Source organism: Catharus ustulatus, chromosome 17 (assembly GCF_009819885.2).
Source record: "Catharus ustulatus isolate bCatUst1 chromosome 17, bCatUst1.pri.v2, whole genome shotgun sequence".
In the NCBI taxonomy this organism is placed as follows: Eukaryota; Metazoa; Chordata; class Aves; order Passeriformes; family Turdidae; genus Catharus; species Catharus ustulatus.
Genome location: NC_046237.1, coordinates 8,371,403 through 8,388,743, shown reverse-complemented (window position 1 = coordinate 8,388,743; position 17,341 = coordinate 8,371,403). Strand labels below are relative to the sequence as shown.

General features: G+C 54.1%; 1 protein-coding gene across 3 annotated transcripts in view; it reads left to right on the top strand.

Annotated features, from left to right (window-relative positions):
• The window catches only part of CDH22 (cadherin 22), a 76,494-nt gene extending 62,894 nt beyond the window's left edge, over positions 1-13,600 (top strand). For all 3 annotated transcript variants that reach the window (XM_033074826.2, XM_033074827.2, XM_033074828.2), the window contains exons 9-12: positions 1,629-1,750; positions 2,023-2,140; positions 9,007-9,258; positions 10,638-13,600. In XM_033074826.2, coding sequence (XP_032930717.1) covers positions 1,629-1,750; positions 2,023-2,140; positions 9,007-9,258; positions 10,638-11,176 — 1,031 coding nt within the window. In that variant the 3' untranslated portion in view covers positions 11,177-13,600. The remainder of the gene's footprint in view (positions 1-1,628; positions 1,751-2,022; positions 2,141-9,006; positions 9,259-10,637) is intronic.
• Positions 13,601-17,341: the final 3,741 nt, after the last annotated feature.

The window sequence follows — 17,341 nt, the reverse complement described above, 5'->3', positions numbered from 1 at the left end:
GGATGGGTTCCTGCTCGCAGCTGGCTGCCACACTGTGGGGCTCTGAGCAGCTCCTGCTCTGGGTTACAGCTAAGGGGAAGAGCTGAAGTCCTGGATTCTTCCTCCTTGCAGGGTATACTTCCTCTCCTCTCTTCCTGCCTTTCCTCAGCAATCCCAGCCTGCTCCAGAGCTGAGCAGCAGGGATGGTTATCCATTTTGCTGTGGGTTGAGGAGGGGGTGATGAAATGCTGTCATCCTCCTTCTTGCAGGAACTGAACCCTTTTTCTTCCTGCTCATTTGTGGGCATCAAACACACACCCCACCGCCTCCCCGGGCTCCCTTTTCACCCCGCTGCCTCCCCCTTTCTCTCTTCCTGCAAGCAATTGCAGTTTATTCCACTGCACCAATATGCCTTTTAAAATAACACCTAGTTCTAGGCTTTTAGTCACGACTTCAGCCTCCCTCCCCCAAAAACAACTATCTAATCACCAGAGCAGCTGGTCTGGGTGAGAGGGAGTGATAACGTGAGAACCCGGTGAAGGCAGCTCTGGGGAGGGGGCTTAGATTCCTGGCTAATTATGGAGCAGCGCTAAATCTCCTCTCCCCTGGGTCCTCCCCCACCTGATCTGTTGAGGCCAGTATTAATGTTATAGACAAACAGGCAGCACAACTCCTGCCTGAGCGTGGAGAAAAGCATTAGTTCTGTCACAGGTGCAGCCTCTGGGTAAAACAAAGGAGATGGAGTAAGAGGGAGTTCTCATTTCTGGAGATATATGAGGTGCTTCAGCAAACATCAGGCCCTCCAGAGTGATTTATAATCCTGTGGCACGTGCTCAGTGTCCCTTGGCAGTGTGTGTGCAGCTCAGTGACACTGCAGCGAGTGGAGGTGCAAATGCTGCCCCATCCCATGTGCAGAGTGAACCCCAAGGGAGGGGGGTCCCCAGGATCGCTGCCTGTGTGAGGCTGGGCTGCTGAGTGCCAGGGTGAGAGGGCTGCCCTCAGTCTCACTGCATGACCCTTCATTCCAGCTGGTGGATGGTGCTGTGTTTAAGCTGCAATGGCAATAAAAACCCAGTGTGGGCATAAGAGGCCTGAGTCCCTGGGCAAGAGCCTCATCCCCATTGGGGCACATCTGACTCTGGCTCACCTGGGCACAGCAGGGGTGGAGGGACAGATCTCACCACCAACCCGTGCCTTTAGTTGATGGCAGCTGTTTCACATCCTTGCTCCATTTGTCAGCCCTTGGATGTTGCTGCCATTCTCAAGCCCCTGTGGGTCAGGATCCAGATCAGGGGGTTGATCTCACATCCAAGTTTTCTGTCCCCTTTTGGTGCTGTTTGCTGCAGCACAGATCTGCACCAGCGGGTGGCTGACCCTTATGGCTGGGACTAGCTTTGGGCCACTCCAGTTTTCCAGGGGTAGGTCAGGTGGTGTTTCAGGAGTCCTTGGCACCCAGCCCAGTGCTCTGGCTTCTTTTGCAGGGTGCAGTAAGGCTGAACGTGCTCTACAGGTGCTGCTGTCCTGTAGGCAGAGGTGCAGTGCTGGCAGCAGCCACGATGGCCTCTGGACAGATGGGGATGAGGGGGTTTGCTCCCTGATAGCAGCAGTTGGCCCTTTGTTCTGAAGCTTTATTTCTCTTTCTGTTTCAGATAATCACTCCCAGGTGTCCAGAGCCTCTCTCCGGATCCGAATCCTGGACGTCAATGACAATCCACCTGAGCTTGCCACCCCCTATGAAGCATCTGTGTGTGAGGATGCCAAGCCAGGCCAGGTAGCAAGAGCCCCCAGCCCTGGTCTCAGGCTGCAGGCAGCACTCTGGACCAGTGCCAGCTTGCTCACATATCCCCTTCTGCCTGAGAGTCCGTGCAGCCCCTGTCACAGTGGGAGTCACTCTGCTGGTCCCACTGAGCCCATCTGCAGGGTTGAAGGCTCGTCCCTCTCTGTGGCTGCAGCAGGCAATGCCACTGGCTGAACCCTGCACGTGGGACCCTGGGAGAGGCTGTGGAAGCAGCACTGGTGCTCACCTCTGCCTTCTCCCCACAGCTGATCCAGACAATCAGCGTTGTGGACCGGGATGAGCCTCAGAGTGGCCACCGTTTCTACTTCACATTGGCGCCTGAAGCCACCAACAACCACCATTTCTCTTTGCTGGATATCCAGGGTAAGTCCTGCTGTACCCTTGGCCCAGCATCCTTCAGGCTGAGCAGCACCTCTGGCCATGGGTTACGGGCTCTGTGCCAGCTCTGGGTGCTTTGGGCATGTTGCAGAGCTTCTTGTCAACCTGAAATGGTGGGACTGATCAGCTAACAGCTTGGATTTCCTCAAGGAGGCTCTGCCAGCTTTATTCCTTGCTGCAAGCAGCCACAAAGCTCCTCTCATGCTGTCTGGTTAAGCCTTGGGTATTTTCAGGGCTCTCAGTCCCTTTCTTGATGGGAAATCTCCAACCTGCCTGCAGGCAAGGAGATGATGTGGATTTATAGAGGAACATACTCCCATTTTAGTGTTGTGGTTTATCCCTCTCGAAGGTAAATCCAGGAGCAGGGGTCATCTTGGGGCTGCCATGTGGGTAGCCAGCCCTGTGCCCCTGACAGGTGGGAACAGCTGCAGAGCTGTGGGAGGCAGTGGGGCTGTGCTGTAACCAGCCCACAGCCACAGGGGATTCTCTGGGGGACAGCCTGCAGAGTCTGATTCCCTGTGAGGTGATGGCTCTGGAGTGCAGTTCCTCTGTTTCCTGGGGCTTGTCCTCTCCTTTGGGACTGTCTGTTCCTCTGGGCAGCTCTGGGGTTCTCTGCATCCCTGAGCTCAGTAGCTCATCCTGGGTGACTCAATGCTGCTGTGAGTGATGGGTGCCGTGCAGGTTCTGCTGACTGAGCCTGGCTGCTCTTGGACCTTGCAGACTGTCAGGTTATTTGCATTTGTGTGAACAGTAACAATCCAGAAAAGTGTTATCAGAATGCTTCCTATTTTTGGCTGGTGTTTAGGGTGTATTTAGGTGCTGATTGTAGCAGCAGGTACAGCAGGGTCCCCTGCAGATACTGGGACCTTCTCCAGCCACATGTGCATGTGCTTGTCACAGGGGACTGCAGACCACATTGAAATTCTTCTTTGGTTTTGGTTGGGTTTTCTTTTAAAACCATTTTCTTTCTCTGCTTTTGCAGCTTTATCTGTCAAAAACCTGGTTTAGTTTGTTCTGAGCTTATCCTAGGAGCCTTCTGCTGACGTAAGATCCTGCTTGCTCAGTTTGGTTCAGCATTATTAGGGATAGTCAAAATGGAAAAGCCTCAGATGTGATGGTAGCACGGCTGGATATTGCTTTGTGTCCTGAGTAGCACAGCTGTCCCTGACCTGAGTCCCTCCCCCTCTGCTCAAGGGCAGCTGTTCAGAAGACCTTTGCTTCTTATCATGTAAACAGGCTTTAATCCTCAGCAAGATTTTGCCCCACACCCAGGGATTAACTTCCCTCACTTTCTTTGAAGGACCTTATGAAAATGTGCTTGAAGACGCTGGACTACAGCTGGGTGTCCATCCCTGCCCAGACCCTCAGGAGGCTCCCAGCTCTGGGCCAGGGTGTCTGCCATGCCCAGGTTGCCATCCCAGAGCTACTGCTGGCATCTGGCAGAGCAGAGCATGCTGGCTGGGGGTGTCTGGGGCTTAGCAGGGGCTGCTTGGCTCCCTGGCTCTGTGTGGGGGTCCAGCAGCAGTGGCCCAAGGGCTGGCACTGCAGCAGCTGCAGGACACCTCTGGAGCTGCAGCTCTCTTGAGTGGGATGAGGCTCTTGTGGCACGGGGTAATTCTTTGTGCTAAACGATCCCTCGAGCTTTTTGTGTGGTGTAACACTGCATAAAATGAGTAAAAGCTGGCATCACCTCCCGCCTCCTGCTCTTGGGAAAACAAATGTTGTTGCTGCAGGGTTATTCCCAGAGTGTTTGGAGACCCTCCCAATTGCTGAGCAGTGCTATGTTCCACAGCAAGTGGAGGTGGCTGCCTGTGGCAGATGGAGGCACCCCTCATTTCTAACAGGGTGCCTTGGTGCCATCTCCCTCCCTTGGATTTCTGCCCCCTTCTCCAGTCCATCAACTGCACCTTTGCCCCTGCTCTCGTAGGTGTCCTTGCTGCATCCTCCCTTGTGCTCCCCCATTGCTTCCCTCTCCTGCATTCACCCCTCTTGCACTTGTCTCTACTCCCCCATATAAATATCAGTGGTGACAAACTGCTACCACCAGCCCATCTGTTTCTTTGTACAAATTTGTAGCCAGTTTTGAAACGTGATTTATAAATATTGCTTTTGCAGCCAAGGAGTGACACTGATGGATGTCAGCACAGATGGATTCTCTAAACTCTTGCTTAAATCCTCTCTTTTGCTTTGCACCTACTTCACTTGGCTCCTTCATGGCACCAGAAAGCCACCTCGGGAAGGGACTTGTTCTCAGCAGGGTGGGGACCAGCACCTGCTTGGGAGCATTCCCATTGCAGTGGGGCAGGACAGGAGAACCTGGCACGGTGGGGCTGCTTGTGGGGAGCCTGGGGGGCTGTGAGCTGCCAGCTCCCAGTGCTGGGGCTCCCTCTGGGGCTCCTGGGTGTGGCACACAGAGCTGTGCTGGCTCTGGTGCTCCGGGCTGGAGATGCAAAAACCGAGGGTGTCCTTGCAGGTGACCACATAGCTGAGTTACAGGTGGTTGGCAAGAGCTGGGCTTTTGGATACAACACTACTGCCTGTTGGTGCCTCTCTTTCCGTGTTCTTGCTCTGAGGGAGCACTCACACACTGCCTGATTCATCAGACAAGGAGCAAATGCCACCTGTGGTAACAACAGCAACAATCCAGGAAGAAGAGGCCCGTCATATGGAGTGGCTAAAGGAAGAGATGGAATTAGAGAAGCTGACCATGTTAAGATCCAACTGGTGCCATTCCAAAGGAATTCACCATCCTCTGTGTCCTAACTCGCCTTTTGCTGGGTCTTTCTGGCCTGAGAAAATTGATTACAGGAGGATCAAAGGCAATTAAAGCCTGAAATCATGTTCTCCAAGAAATGCTAATTGTGTTGGAAGGGCTGGTAGAAAGCATCCAAGCCCAGCAACCTGGAAGGAGTGCTAGGTAATATGGAGTGACACATGGAGCTACTGACTCCAGGGCTCAAGGGCTCAGCAAGCAGATGTCTGAACTCTCTGCAGGTCTCATTAAGAGCGTGTAATGGGTGATAGAAGATCTGAAAATACTAACAATCAAAAGCAAAATGTTAGGATTTGAGGATTGCCTGAGGATAGAGGAAGCCTCCTGCAGCCCCGCAGGGATGCCCCTCTCAGCACAGGCAGTGCAGATGCTGGTTTGACCGGGGCAGGGATGGGGTGTGTGTGTAAAAGAGCATCAAACCTCCTCAGGCTGAGCAAACAGCCAGGGAGCAGCAGTGGTGCTGTGGCCTGGTACCCAGAGAACTCGAGAGAAGGAAGAGGCAGAAGGGAAAAACAGAGTGATCTTCCACCAGGTGCACCCCCTGGGGCTGGAGGAGGTGTGCTCCCTTGGGGCAGCTCTGGCAGCAGTGTGCCTGCAGGGCCAGAGCTGGTGTTCCCAGCTCTGGTGCAACAGCAGAGCAGCTGCTGTAGAAGGGGAAGGAGGATGCTCACAGGGCCCTGTGAGTGTGGGAGAGGGACGGGACATCAAAATCCCTCCTGCTCTCCTAGCACTGTTAGAGATTGAGTTATGAGAAGGATTTATTAGTTCTGTCTTCGAGGCTGCCAAGAGCCTCTTTGGAGAGGGAGTCTGGGAGACTTAATTATTTTATTATTCATAGTGACGTTAAGCTACCACCAGAGTATATTGCATTTCCTAACTTTCCTCTTAGGGCAGTATTGATGAGTCCCTGTATGTTCAGCTCATGTCAGTTCCTGCCTTGTCTGGTATCCAGCTCCTCAGGTGGACAGAGGGGCCATCTCCTACCCTGCCACACAAGGTGATGTGATGTAACACAGGATAATGTCACTGCGTGATCAGAGAGAGGCTGGCAGTGGAAACCCATGAAGAAAATGTCAATTTGTGCAGCAAGAAAGCAGTGATAGTAAAAGGTTTGTGTTGGGGCATCAGAGGACACTCGGCACAGCCACAGCAGAAGGTGCAGCTTTGTGGGAACTGGGCAGGAAACCAAGTGTGGAGACCCAGACTCGTCTGTTCAGGAAAGCTGTGGATTAACGTCTGCTCGCATTCCAGTGCTGCTCCTGAGAAGCACTGCTCCTCAGCTCATCACCCCAGAAATGGATTTGGCAGGAAGCTGCTGCGGAGGAAGAGACACAAGGGCTGCGGGGCCAGGGCTGCCTGGGCTGTGCCAATGCAAACAAATCTGCACCAAGACGCATCCCAAAGCAGCTGCTGTGGGTCAGCCACGTGTAAGGAAACAACTGCACCAAGAGAAATCACAGTTCTTTTGCAGAAGGTTGCTTTGGATGCATTTTCCAGGATACACATTCCAAGATCTGGGCAAAAATTTTCTCAGATCTGTGATCAAAAGGACTACAATTGTAGGGCAGAGCACTGCTTTTTTTGTAGTATCTCAGAGGGGAACAGAGAAGTTTGTGAGTAACAGGGGTGCAAACACCCAACAGAGAAGAGTTCATGGTGGTGGGGAGCAGGGGTGGTGGGCAGGAGGTGCAGCCATTTCAGTGCCAGAGGCAGGAGGTCCCTGCCAGGCCAGGCTCTGGCTGTCGAGCCTTGGCTTGGTGAGCAGTTTCACTGGTGTACACGTGAAATTTCTCTGGATCTCCTTCCTGGGATGAAGGGCACCTCTTACCTTGTTCAGGAGATAAAATATAATTTCATGATGTTTAAAATAGTGTTTGTAGTTGTGATTTTTGTTGCTCCCTTGCGTCAAGTTTTGGTTCACAGGGCAAACCCTCAGCCCCTTCCTGAGGCAAGGTTTCTCTGAGCAGACCTGTCTGTCATTCTGCTGTTAGATTTAACTACCAGCCTCTTTTTTTGACTTGGTGGGTGGCAATATTTCTTTTTCACTGGTGCCAGGCTGCCTAAACCGTCTGGGCTGAGCTAAGGTTGGTGCCTGCCCCTCTGCCACTTGCATGTGTAGTTCCCCTTGGTTTCTAGACTGTTTCTAAAAATACAGCATGCCTTGTCACAGGTCCGTAACAGGAGCTGGCTGTAAACAGAAGGGAGCTGCCAACCTCCTGCTGCATTTCCAGGGAGGTTTGGTGCTCCCCCTGCATTTACACAGTGCTGGAAGAGCAGCTGGGGGAGTTCCCAAGCACTGTGTTCCATCAGCCCTGTGTGAGGGCTGGGCTGAGCTGCAGTGGAGGTACAGGGCTGTGTGCTCAGGGATGCTCTGAGTCACAATCTGACCCCAAGCCCAGGCTGGTGACCTGACTGGTGTGACAGTGACAGCAAAGGTGACCTTCCTGGGCTGTGGCCAGAGCCTTGCTCTGTTACAGCACTTTGGTCTGTCCTTTTTGTCCTGTGGTTTTATCTCTACTTAATCCAAGTGTCTGAGGCTTACTTGTAGCTGGGCTAGCAAGGAGTTCGTCCTGGCCTCTTGCTGAGATAGTGCCATTAATGTTATTTATATCCCCTTGCTACACTGCAGTAAGGAGGGGGACCAGCACTAAATGAGACCTCATTACCTTTGTGCAAACGATTAGCACAACAATAATTTTTTTCCTAGCTCATCCTTGGTAGGCCACAAGCAGCTCTCAAATGTTGCTGCCACCACACTTGGTTCAGCCTCCTTGCACCCAGGGGCCAGTGTTCCCCTGTTCCTCCTGACATCTCTGCCCAGTTGCCATGGTGCTGCTGCCACAAGCTGCTCCAGGAGTGTCAGCCACAGTGGCAGGTGTCCCACAGGACAGGAGGCTGTGCTCTGCTGTGCCCTGGCTGCCACACAGAGCCTTTGGGATCTGCTTCCTGGCTGACCAGCAGATCTCCCATCCTGGCTCACCTCCTGTCCCCACCATGCCCTGTGTGCTCTCATGCAGCACCCAATCCATACAGCAATTTCCGTGATGGCAGCAGCCCAAGGGCCAGAGTTACAGTAGATGTCTTTTCCAATGGAAGAGCTGATTCATGGAGAAAGGGGATGGTCTGGCATAAATCAGGTCCGACGAGGAGAGTCTGTAGACAGCAGCACCTTGCTGTGAGTGGGCCAATCTGTGGTTTATTAGATAAAGACTGCAGACAGTCAGCAGTGGCTTGTGACACCTGGTGCATGCAGCACCCCTGAGCAGGGAGTCAATCCCAGTGTCAGTCCCTGTCCCTGCCCTCCCTCCCTGCTCCTGGTCGGCAGCAGCTGCTCCTCGGGTTCATCGCTGGCACCAGGGCCCTGGAGGGTCCCGTGAAGTGGCTGTGTTAATGGGATCTTAACGAGTTGTGCTGTGCCAGCTGAGCCCCTGAAGCAGCAGGGTGTAAGCAGATGGGGAGGAGGATGCCTGACTTGGCTGGGAGGCTTGGAAGAAGCTCTGCCTGCTCCTTCAGGAGCTACAGGGGATCACAGGCATATCTGGCCCTCTAGCTGAGGCAGGACCATTCACTCAAGGCTCTCAGCTTTGGAAGAAGCAGTGTCTGCTCTTGCAGTCTCAGTGCCACCTGCAGACCCTGTCTGTCCTTATGTACATGTCAGCAATTGATTTTTATCCTGATTCTGACTCTCTGCCACTCTCAGAGAGTCTTTTGGAAGTGTTTCCACTCTCTCTGTGCCACCTGCTTTGTTTGTCAGTGTGATTCAGACGCTCACGTGCTGCTGGCCTTGTGCCAGGCTCACTCCCAGGTGTGGTGACAAAGGAGATGCCAGGCTGGCCCTGAGGTGCTGCTGGCAAAGGGGAACGTGCTGGAGTGGAGCTGGCCATGTTCAGGCACGGGGGCTGCAGTGCCAGGGAGCCACGAGCTGGCTCTGTGTGATGGAGGATGAGGAGGCCCCAGGTTCTCACAGGATGGCTGCTGGAGGTGGTGCAGATTCATCCAGAGCATTGAGGAGCTCCTGGCAGGTCCTGCAGGCTGTGATGTGGGAGTGACTTGCTGTGGTTTTGGTTGTTCCCTGCAGACAACACGGCAGCGGTGCACACACAGAGAGTGGGCTTCAATCGCCAGGAGCAGGACGTGTACCTGCTCCCCATTCTGGTGGTGGACAGCGGCCCCCCAGCCCTGAGCAGCACAGGGACTCTGACCATCCGTGTCTGTGGCTGTGACAGCAATGGGGCCATCCAGTCCTGCAACAGCACAGCCTACGTCGTGTCAGCCACGCTGAGCCCCGGCGCCCTCATCGCGCTGCTGGTCTGTGTCCTCATTCTGGTTGGTGAGTGCCTGCCTGTCCCCTGAGTCCTTCCTGCCCTGTCCCAGCTCCATCAGCATCACATCAATGTGTGCAGGCAGGTGCTGTGGGCACAGAGCAGGCTTCTCTGCATCTGTCTCCTCCCTGGTGGCTGCAACACTGGGGGCATGAACCTCAGCCCCTGCTGGGGGGACCATGCGGAAGCTCTCATGTTTGCCACAGCTCATGTGTGCTGGGCTCCACAGGGCAGCCAGAGCAGAGTTCCCTGTGCCAGGCAGGTCTGATGCTGCCCAGCAGAGCCTGGAGAGCTGCTGGCTCACTCCCTGCCTGGACAGGCAGGAGCCAAGGGCTGCTTGCCAGCTGCCGTGATGTGCTCACAGCAGGCGTCTCACAACAGATGGGGGTGTGTGCTCCCAGCATGTGGGCAGGGGGGCAGGTGTGGGGCACACAGGTGTGCTCTTGCCTGGAAAGGTCAGTGTTAGAGCATGTGTGAGTGTGTGGGCAGGATGCAGAGCTGAGCTGTGGTCAAACCAGAGAGCTGCCTAGGTCAGGATCTGTACCCCCAGAATGCTGCTGCCTGCCAGTGGCACACTGGCACAAGCTTTGCTGGGCATGGGGAGCGTGTGTGCATGTGGGAAGGGGCTCTGAAAGAGGGAGTTGCAGTGCCCTCAGGTTTAGCACAGGACAGTTGATGGATGCAGCTGCTGAAAGCCCTCTCTGGCCCCAGAGCTGGCTCCTGCTGGCTCCAAGGGCTGTCCAGACACCTGTGGGAGGCAGCACATAGTTTGGTGAGGTCTCCTCTCCTTGGCATGGCTCCACTCCTTGTCTCCTGCTTCATCTCCGTTCAGAAAACCCTTTCCCACAGGGTGCACTTTACACTGGTTTCATTTTCCAACGCAATGCAAACAAATTTCTGCCTAATTGCCCAAACGAATAAAGTGCACATCGGTGCTTTAAAGGTGATGGGCTGCATGGATGATGATCCAGGACACAGCTGTGGCTTGCTGCTCAGGCTCTGCACCATCTGCTCCACATTCACCCCCCCAACATTTGGCTGCTGCTGTCAATCATGCACCCCCTTTCCCTACTCATCTTCTGCAGAACCCATCCGTTTGTCTGTCCAGCTGTGTTTATCCATCACTCCCTCCTGTCTCGGTGGTCACACTGCATGGCAAAGGAAGCTCCTGGTCTGCCCTGAAGCCCGGGAAACCTCTCTCCAAGCCAGCACAAAGCACGGCCGCTGCTTGATGAGCCTGGCTGATGGGAGCTGTCCAGCATCCCAGCAAGACTCCCCGTGCCCTGCTGCTGTGCCTCCACCGCCACCAAGCAGGGCTGTCCTCCCCCTGCAAGAGCACAGCATCCCCAAAACTCTGCACCCATCTGACTGTCTCTTCCTTTCCCAGTGCTGGTCCTTCTGATCCTCACGCTGAAGCGACACCACAAAAGCCACCTGACCTCTGAGGATGACGAGGACATGAGGGACAATGTCATCAAATACAACGATGAAGGGGGTGGTGAGCAGGACACAGAGGCCTATGACATGTCAGCCCTGCGCAGCCTCTACGACTTCAGTGAGATCAAAGCTGGGGACGGAGGTGGGGGGCCAGGAGAGGGGGGCCCAGGCAGAAACCCAGCCTCCGAGCTCCACGCCCTCCCCCAGTGGGTGCAGAGCCCAGACCTGGACTTCTCTGTGTTCAGAGACTACATCTGCAGGAAGGTGGAGCAGGCGGATGAGGACCTCTCTGTGCCGCCCTATGACTCATTCCAGACCTATGCCTTCGAGGGCTCGGACTCCCCAGTGCCCTCCCTGAGCTCCATCAACACCTGGTCCAGCGGCTCGGAGCAGGACTTCTCCTACCTGGGGGGCTGGGGGCCGCGGTTCCGGCAGCTGGCAGCGCTGTACGCGGGGCGCAGGGGTGATGAGGACAGCGAGGAGTCCTAGCTGCCCCTCCAGCCCCTGGGCTCCGGGCACCTCCTGGGCTGGGGCTCCAGGCTGTGAGGTGCCCCAGGGAATCGGGAATCGTGTGTTCCTGGGCCGGACTCCACGGCTGCACCGCGGGCACCGGGGACTGCTCCTCTGCAGCTGCATTCGGCTCGGGTGGGCTCTGCACCCGCCTGGGGAGCCCAGAGGAGCCACCGGGGTGTCTTCATCTCCTCAAAGCCAGTCTCCATTAAAGCACTACGCATTGACTTAAGAAGGAGAAAATCTAATTCAAGAGGGTTTGGAGAGGGTTTCTCCCCCCCAAATTATCATTTAAATAGATCTGTTCGGTGATCCCCATCCAGGAGAGGAAGAGCGAACCGGGAGTCTTTTGTTGTCTAAATTGTTTTTGTCACTTGAGTCAGAGCATTTAAAGAGCTTTGATTTCTTTAAGAGCTTTCCTTGCTGAGGGAAACAAGCTTTTAACTTCTGTTCAGATTTTCCCCTCCTAAGTTTACCTGCTTTTTGAAGTCTTCCTTCTCGCTGTTCCCCGTGGGTCTCTCAGTAGCCCCCGGCTGTGGGCATGGTGTTGGAGGGAGGATGCCACGCTGGGATCACATCCTGCACAGAGCAGCTGCTCACCTCAAACCGGGTTTCCCTTCCGTGCTGCAATCACTTTGCCCCTGTCTTGTGATCACAGAGGTGCTGCTCATGTGAGGGGCATCCCCAACACTCCCTGCACAGCGGTGTTGTCTGCCAAGTCTTGGTGTGCCCAACATCCCAGTGACAGACCTGTCACCGAGGGCAGTGTTGTGCCAGGGCCACAGCAGCTGTGGTGCTGGGGAGTGCCATCAGAGGGGCCCAGAGCAGCACCCCCAGGTGGGCTCTGCCAGCCCCTCACACAGGACATGGGGTTTGCAGGGCTGTCATCAAATGGTGTGAGCTGCACAGGGCAGCAGGCAGGACATCAGTGTTCCCTGGCCCACAGTGGCTGGGGGAGAGCTACATCCCATGGAGGACCTTGCTGCAGGGTGCAGGAGAACCCCAGCTCATGGCTGTGAAGAATAATTCCTGCTTGCACCCAGCTGACAGCAGAGCATCACCATTAGCAACAGAACAGCCATCCCCAGGAGATGTGTGTGAGACCAGAACCTGCTGGCACAGCTCTGGGGCTGAGCTGGCAGCAGTTCAGGCAGCTTGTCTGTGACACTTTGGGGTACCCAGGGTATCCCCACCCCAGCACAGTATCCTGCAGCAAACCACCATGAGCTCCCAGCAGGACTGCTTTTGCATATAATTCTTGGGTTTGGGAGGCAGGTGAGGAAGATACCAGTGAGATGTGCCATTGCTCCTCAGGCTGCAGATGATGCTGGAGGAAAGCACTGGGTGCCCAGTGCCTTCCCAGCCTGCCAACTACCACAGGGAAAACTGAACATCCTGTAGAGTGATGTCCTTGCACAACACCTCAGGCCATCCTGGCTGGTGCAGCTCCTTATCTGTTCATGTTGAGAAAAAATCAATTATATCATTGATAGGTAACTGATATGGTATCGCAAGGCCTGACACATTCTGGGCTTGTCATTGGGTTTGTCCTTTTAGTTTAACCACAGACACTGTTTTCTCTCCTCAGAGAAGGTTTAACTGTAAATGTACACGCGTGTCCATTTTTTTACTGTGTGTTGCTTCCCGGCTGCTGGCGTTGGTCCTTTGGCTGCAGCACGAGACCCAGCAGTGGAGAGGGACAGGACCTGTCTTGGCCACGCTGCCTGCCCTCAGCTGCTCCTGCCCACTGCCACCATGGCCCCTGTGCAGAGCCCCAGCTTGGCTCACACTGCGACCAGGAGCTCCTCAGGGCCTCTCAGCTCCCTCCAAGGAGGCGATGGTGCTGTGGCTGGCACCAGCGTGCTGCTGGTTCACTGTGATGGTGCTGGGGAGGCAGCAGGGCCCTCGAGTGCCATCTCAAGCACGTGTCACCCCACACCTCCGAGCAGGAGAACAGAGAAACCCTCTCTTTCCTCAGGAATGTGTTCGTGTTTTCCCTCTGGGCTGCAGAGCTGTGCCCAAGCCCCCCCAGCACTGGCCCTTCCTCTAGCCAAGTGTTGTGCAATAGCAGGGCTCTGTCCTAGGAGATGGGGTCTGACAGGGTACGTGTTTAGCCACCCTCCCAGCGGGCTCTGCCCACCCCTGCCCAGCCCGTGCTCTTTCCCGGCACGCATGCACGCACGCTTGCGTTTTAGTTCCTGTCCCACTGTAAATACGGGAGGAGCGCGGTGCCCGCACCCCCTGCCCGCCCCCGCGGGAGGAGCTGGCAGCTGCCACCGTCTGATGGAGTCACTTTGGTTTTGTTTCTCTACCCAGATGAAATTAGAAGGTTGATTTCCTCACCCTTGTTATTTTTTCAAGGTCTTTCTGGGACCTGGAAATAAATTATTTCCTTGTCGTCTAGCCTGAGTCTTACGTGCTTTTTTGTCTTTTTTCCTTTCCCTGCATTGCCCTGTCATTATGGTCCCTTTGGTGCCTTCCACTAGGGGCTGGGTGGCTGATGGGCCATGGCACAGCCAACCCCTGCTGCATGTTCTCACTGGCAGGATGCTGCATCTCTGGCTTCTTCCCATTTTTCATTTAAATGCTCATCAGAAAAAGCTTCTTCGAGAGAAGGGTCATTTTTTCTCTCTGAACTTGAAGGAAATGGAAATGAAAATGAACAAGAAAAAAACATGCCCTTGGTTTTCTCCATCGTTTCAGGAGAAAGTTGGGTTCTGCTTTGAGCAGCCTAAACCATTCTGTGATTCTGTAACTCTTCATGGCTTCAGTGCAGCTGAGCATTGTCAACAGCTGACCTGTTCTCATTTTGGTGTTACAGCAGTGTTCAGTTACTGGCAGCAGCTAAAAAACTCTCCTGCAGTTTTAATACTGAAATGATGCAAATAAATGACATTCTGGCCTGATCACAGCTAAATCAATTGCTGATAATTTCCTTGATGGCCAGGAGCTGGGGGAAGGATCAAGGTGCTCAAGGCAAAGAAGCAAAGTGGCATGGCAAGGCATGGCAAAGTGACCCTCCCTGGGCCTGGGAAGCCTCACTGAAGTGATTGCAAATGCTTCATTTAAACAGCATCTTGCAGTCCTGCCTCCAAAAAAGGATTATTGTTCCCCCAGGGCTTTGAGTGTTTCCTTATCCTTCACCATCCCCCTGCCTCCACTCTATCCTGCTCCCTTGATTATTCACTAAATGTTATGGAAGAAGCATCTGGTGACCTTTGATGACTGCAGTTAGTGGGATGCTGTGACAGAAGGGGGAAGTCTTGAGCCAGAGGGTTTTCCAGAGGCACAAGGTGTGCTGTCAGACCTCAACATGGTTTTCCTTCTTAAAACGAGTGCCTTTACAGCTGCCAGCCTTGAGGAAGCCTTTCTGCCAGCATCACCACTAATTACACTGTTAATTGCCCCCTCACAGCAAGTCTGTCAGTGCTGTGGTCACAGCTGCCTGCTCTGGCAGGTCTGGACACTTGGCTGTTTGCAGAGTTGAGCATTGCTGAGTGTTTGTACCTGGGTTTCCAGCCCAGGTCCTTGGCAACAAGAGCTCATCCAGCTGCAGCTCTCCAAGTCCTGCTGTTCCACTTCAGGCACCCAAACACTTTGGGGCTCTAGAGGCCGGGGCCTGGAGTGTTCTGGGAGCTCCACATTGAGGAGGAGGAGGAGAAGGAGGTGTCTGCAGTCACTGGGCTCCTTGCAGTGGAGGTGACAAGTGCCTGGCATTGAGTGTGAGCCTGAGCTGTGCAGGAGGATTTGCTTCTTGTGTATTGTGGGGAAATGGAGAGAACTCAAAGCAACAAATTGCCAGTCAGAACCAGACCCTTCACCACAAAAGAGGAGGATTATTGAGAGCTTTGATTGCAGAAGCATCTGTGAAGATGCTTGAACAGCTCCATGCCTCCTCAACACAGCCCCTTCTGAGGAAATTTTCCTGTAGCAGCTTCTTTCTCTCCAGCAGTTGCACAGTGTTCCAGAGCAGGGTAAAGGCAGGTCCCTCTCCTCCTCCTTCCACAGGAGGGAAAGCCAATCCTGCTCTGCAGATGATGGTTCTTTCCACAGGGGACATGACCTGTGGCTGTCTCCTGGCAGTGCTGGCCGAAGACAGTGGCACCTGCCTCTGTCACATTCTGAAGGGGTCCTACAGGGCTGGTGCTGCTGTGTCCCATCAACCACAGGCTGCTGCAGCCCCGTTTCCATCCCCAGTAAGGGAGACTGCATCAGTCACCTCCAGTGCCTGCACTGAACCATGGCAAGCTCCAGAAGGCAAGGTGTCCAGGTCTCCTCTAGGGAGGCATTTGCAAAAGATGGATGTGATCTGCTGGGATCATTAAGAGGAAGTGAAAAAAGGGCAGTGATACCTTCACCCCCAGGAGGAAAATCTATCTCTGGTAACTGAACGTAGCAAGGCTGTGTCAACCTCTACCTCCCATTCCCACTGGCAATATCTTACTCTGGAAGGTGATCCCTTCTCCCCCAATATCCTCTGAGGAAGCTGCTTTATCACCAGAAAGCTGAGTCCTTTAACCACCTCCACCACGGATAATATCCCTACGTCCTTTCATTTACCAAGCCCTTGAGCTTCTTTCAGGGTTGGTGTCAGACTCTTCCTGCTCAGCAAAATCTCTGTTTTACATCTCTGCCCCGTGCTTGGTGCAAGCAGCAGCTCAGTCTTGTCAGGGCTCTCTTGCTGTGCCACAGAACTCTGACTTGTGCTCTCTACTTGCTGTGGCTGTGCTGCCTCCCAGCCCATCCCAGGAGTGTTCCCAGTACCTGGAGATGACCTGGCTTTGTGCTCAGCAGCAGCAGTTCTTGCTCCCCTCTCACTGGTGGGAATGAAGCTGTGTTTCCAGGCAGCTGTCACAGCTGTGTCACCACAGCCAGAGAAGTTGGAGAGAAACAGAGTCATTGAATTTCACTTGGCCCTGGAACTGTGCTTCTGGGCAGTCAGTAGAGCTGAAACCACCCCTCACCTGCTGAGCAGCCAGGGCAGTGTGGTGGAGAGCTGGTGTTCCTGCTGCCAGCGGGACTGTGTCCTCTCAGGATGCTGGTGCCATGCTGAGCAGCCAGGCTGGCCATCAGCTGTCATCACACACCCCAGCCTGGGCTGTCTCCAGCCTCACAATCCCTTTCCAGATGAGTGTGGATTTAATTACTGTTCTTCAAATTTTTAGGGAAGTACCTTGAGCTTTGCAAAGCCGAATCCAGCATGGGTAGGCAGAGTCTGAAGTAGTTGGGATACACAGCAAAGCACAACCAGGGCTCCCCACGCAGCAATCACACGGCCCTGGCTTTCCCATGGCCCATCCCATCCCACCTGCCCTTACCAACACTGGAACCCACTTGTGAGGGGTCAGATCTGGCAGTTACCAGTATGACATAGGGCAGCAAGAGAGGGTAAAAGCAGGAGTCCAGTGCCTTGGTGTTTGCCTCCTCTAGGCTGTGCAGAGTCACACCATCCACCCACCTCTGCTGCTGCTGCTGCATGTGCCATTGGCCACGGTTGGGAGGCCAAGTGGTGATTCCTAGACTTCCCTCATCTGTAGTCAGTGACAGCAAGTGTTTGTGGCTCGGGGTTGTTAACTGCCCTGTCCAGCTACACTGCAGGTTTATAGACATCCATTTTTCATCTCTCTCCTTGGCTGCTGTGGAGGAGCTGCTCAGGTGAGCATGAATTGATCCAGCTGTTCGCTGGGGGAACAGACACCAGCCATTTCTAAGCAGAGCACATCCCCTTAGCTTGTGTTTTAACCATGGTAATTCGTGGAGTTTTAATCCCTCTTTTGCTGGGGGAAGCACACATTGCCATCCACCCTGGCAGAGCCAGCCCACAGCAGCCTCCACCACGGTCAGGAGTCACTCACCTTTAGCCAGGAGCCAGGCAGCTGTTGAAATCTCTTCTCACTGCACGCAAATTAGGCATTGAAAACACTCATTACAGGCAACATGACACGCCTTCATTATTCCAGAATAATTGTCTGAAAAGCTCAGCTCGCAGCACAGGCTTCACTTGGTGCAGGAATGTGATAAAAAGAAAACAGGAAGTGCAATCAATGCTTGTAATCCTTTTAAATAAAAAGGTACTTGCTAGTAGCTGCCAACATCTTTAAAAAGCTGTGATTTCCCCAGAGAGAGCCCTTATCAGCTATGACT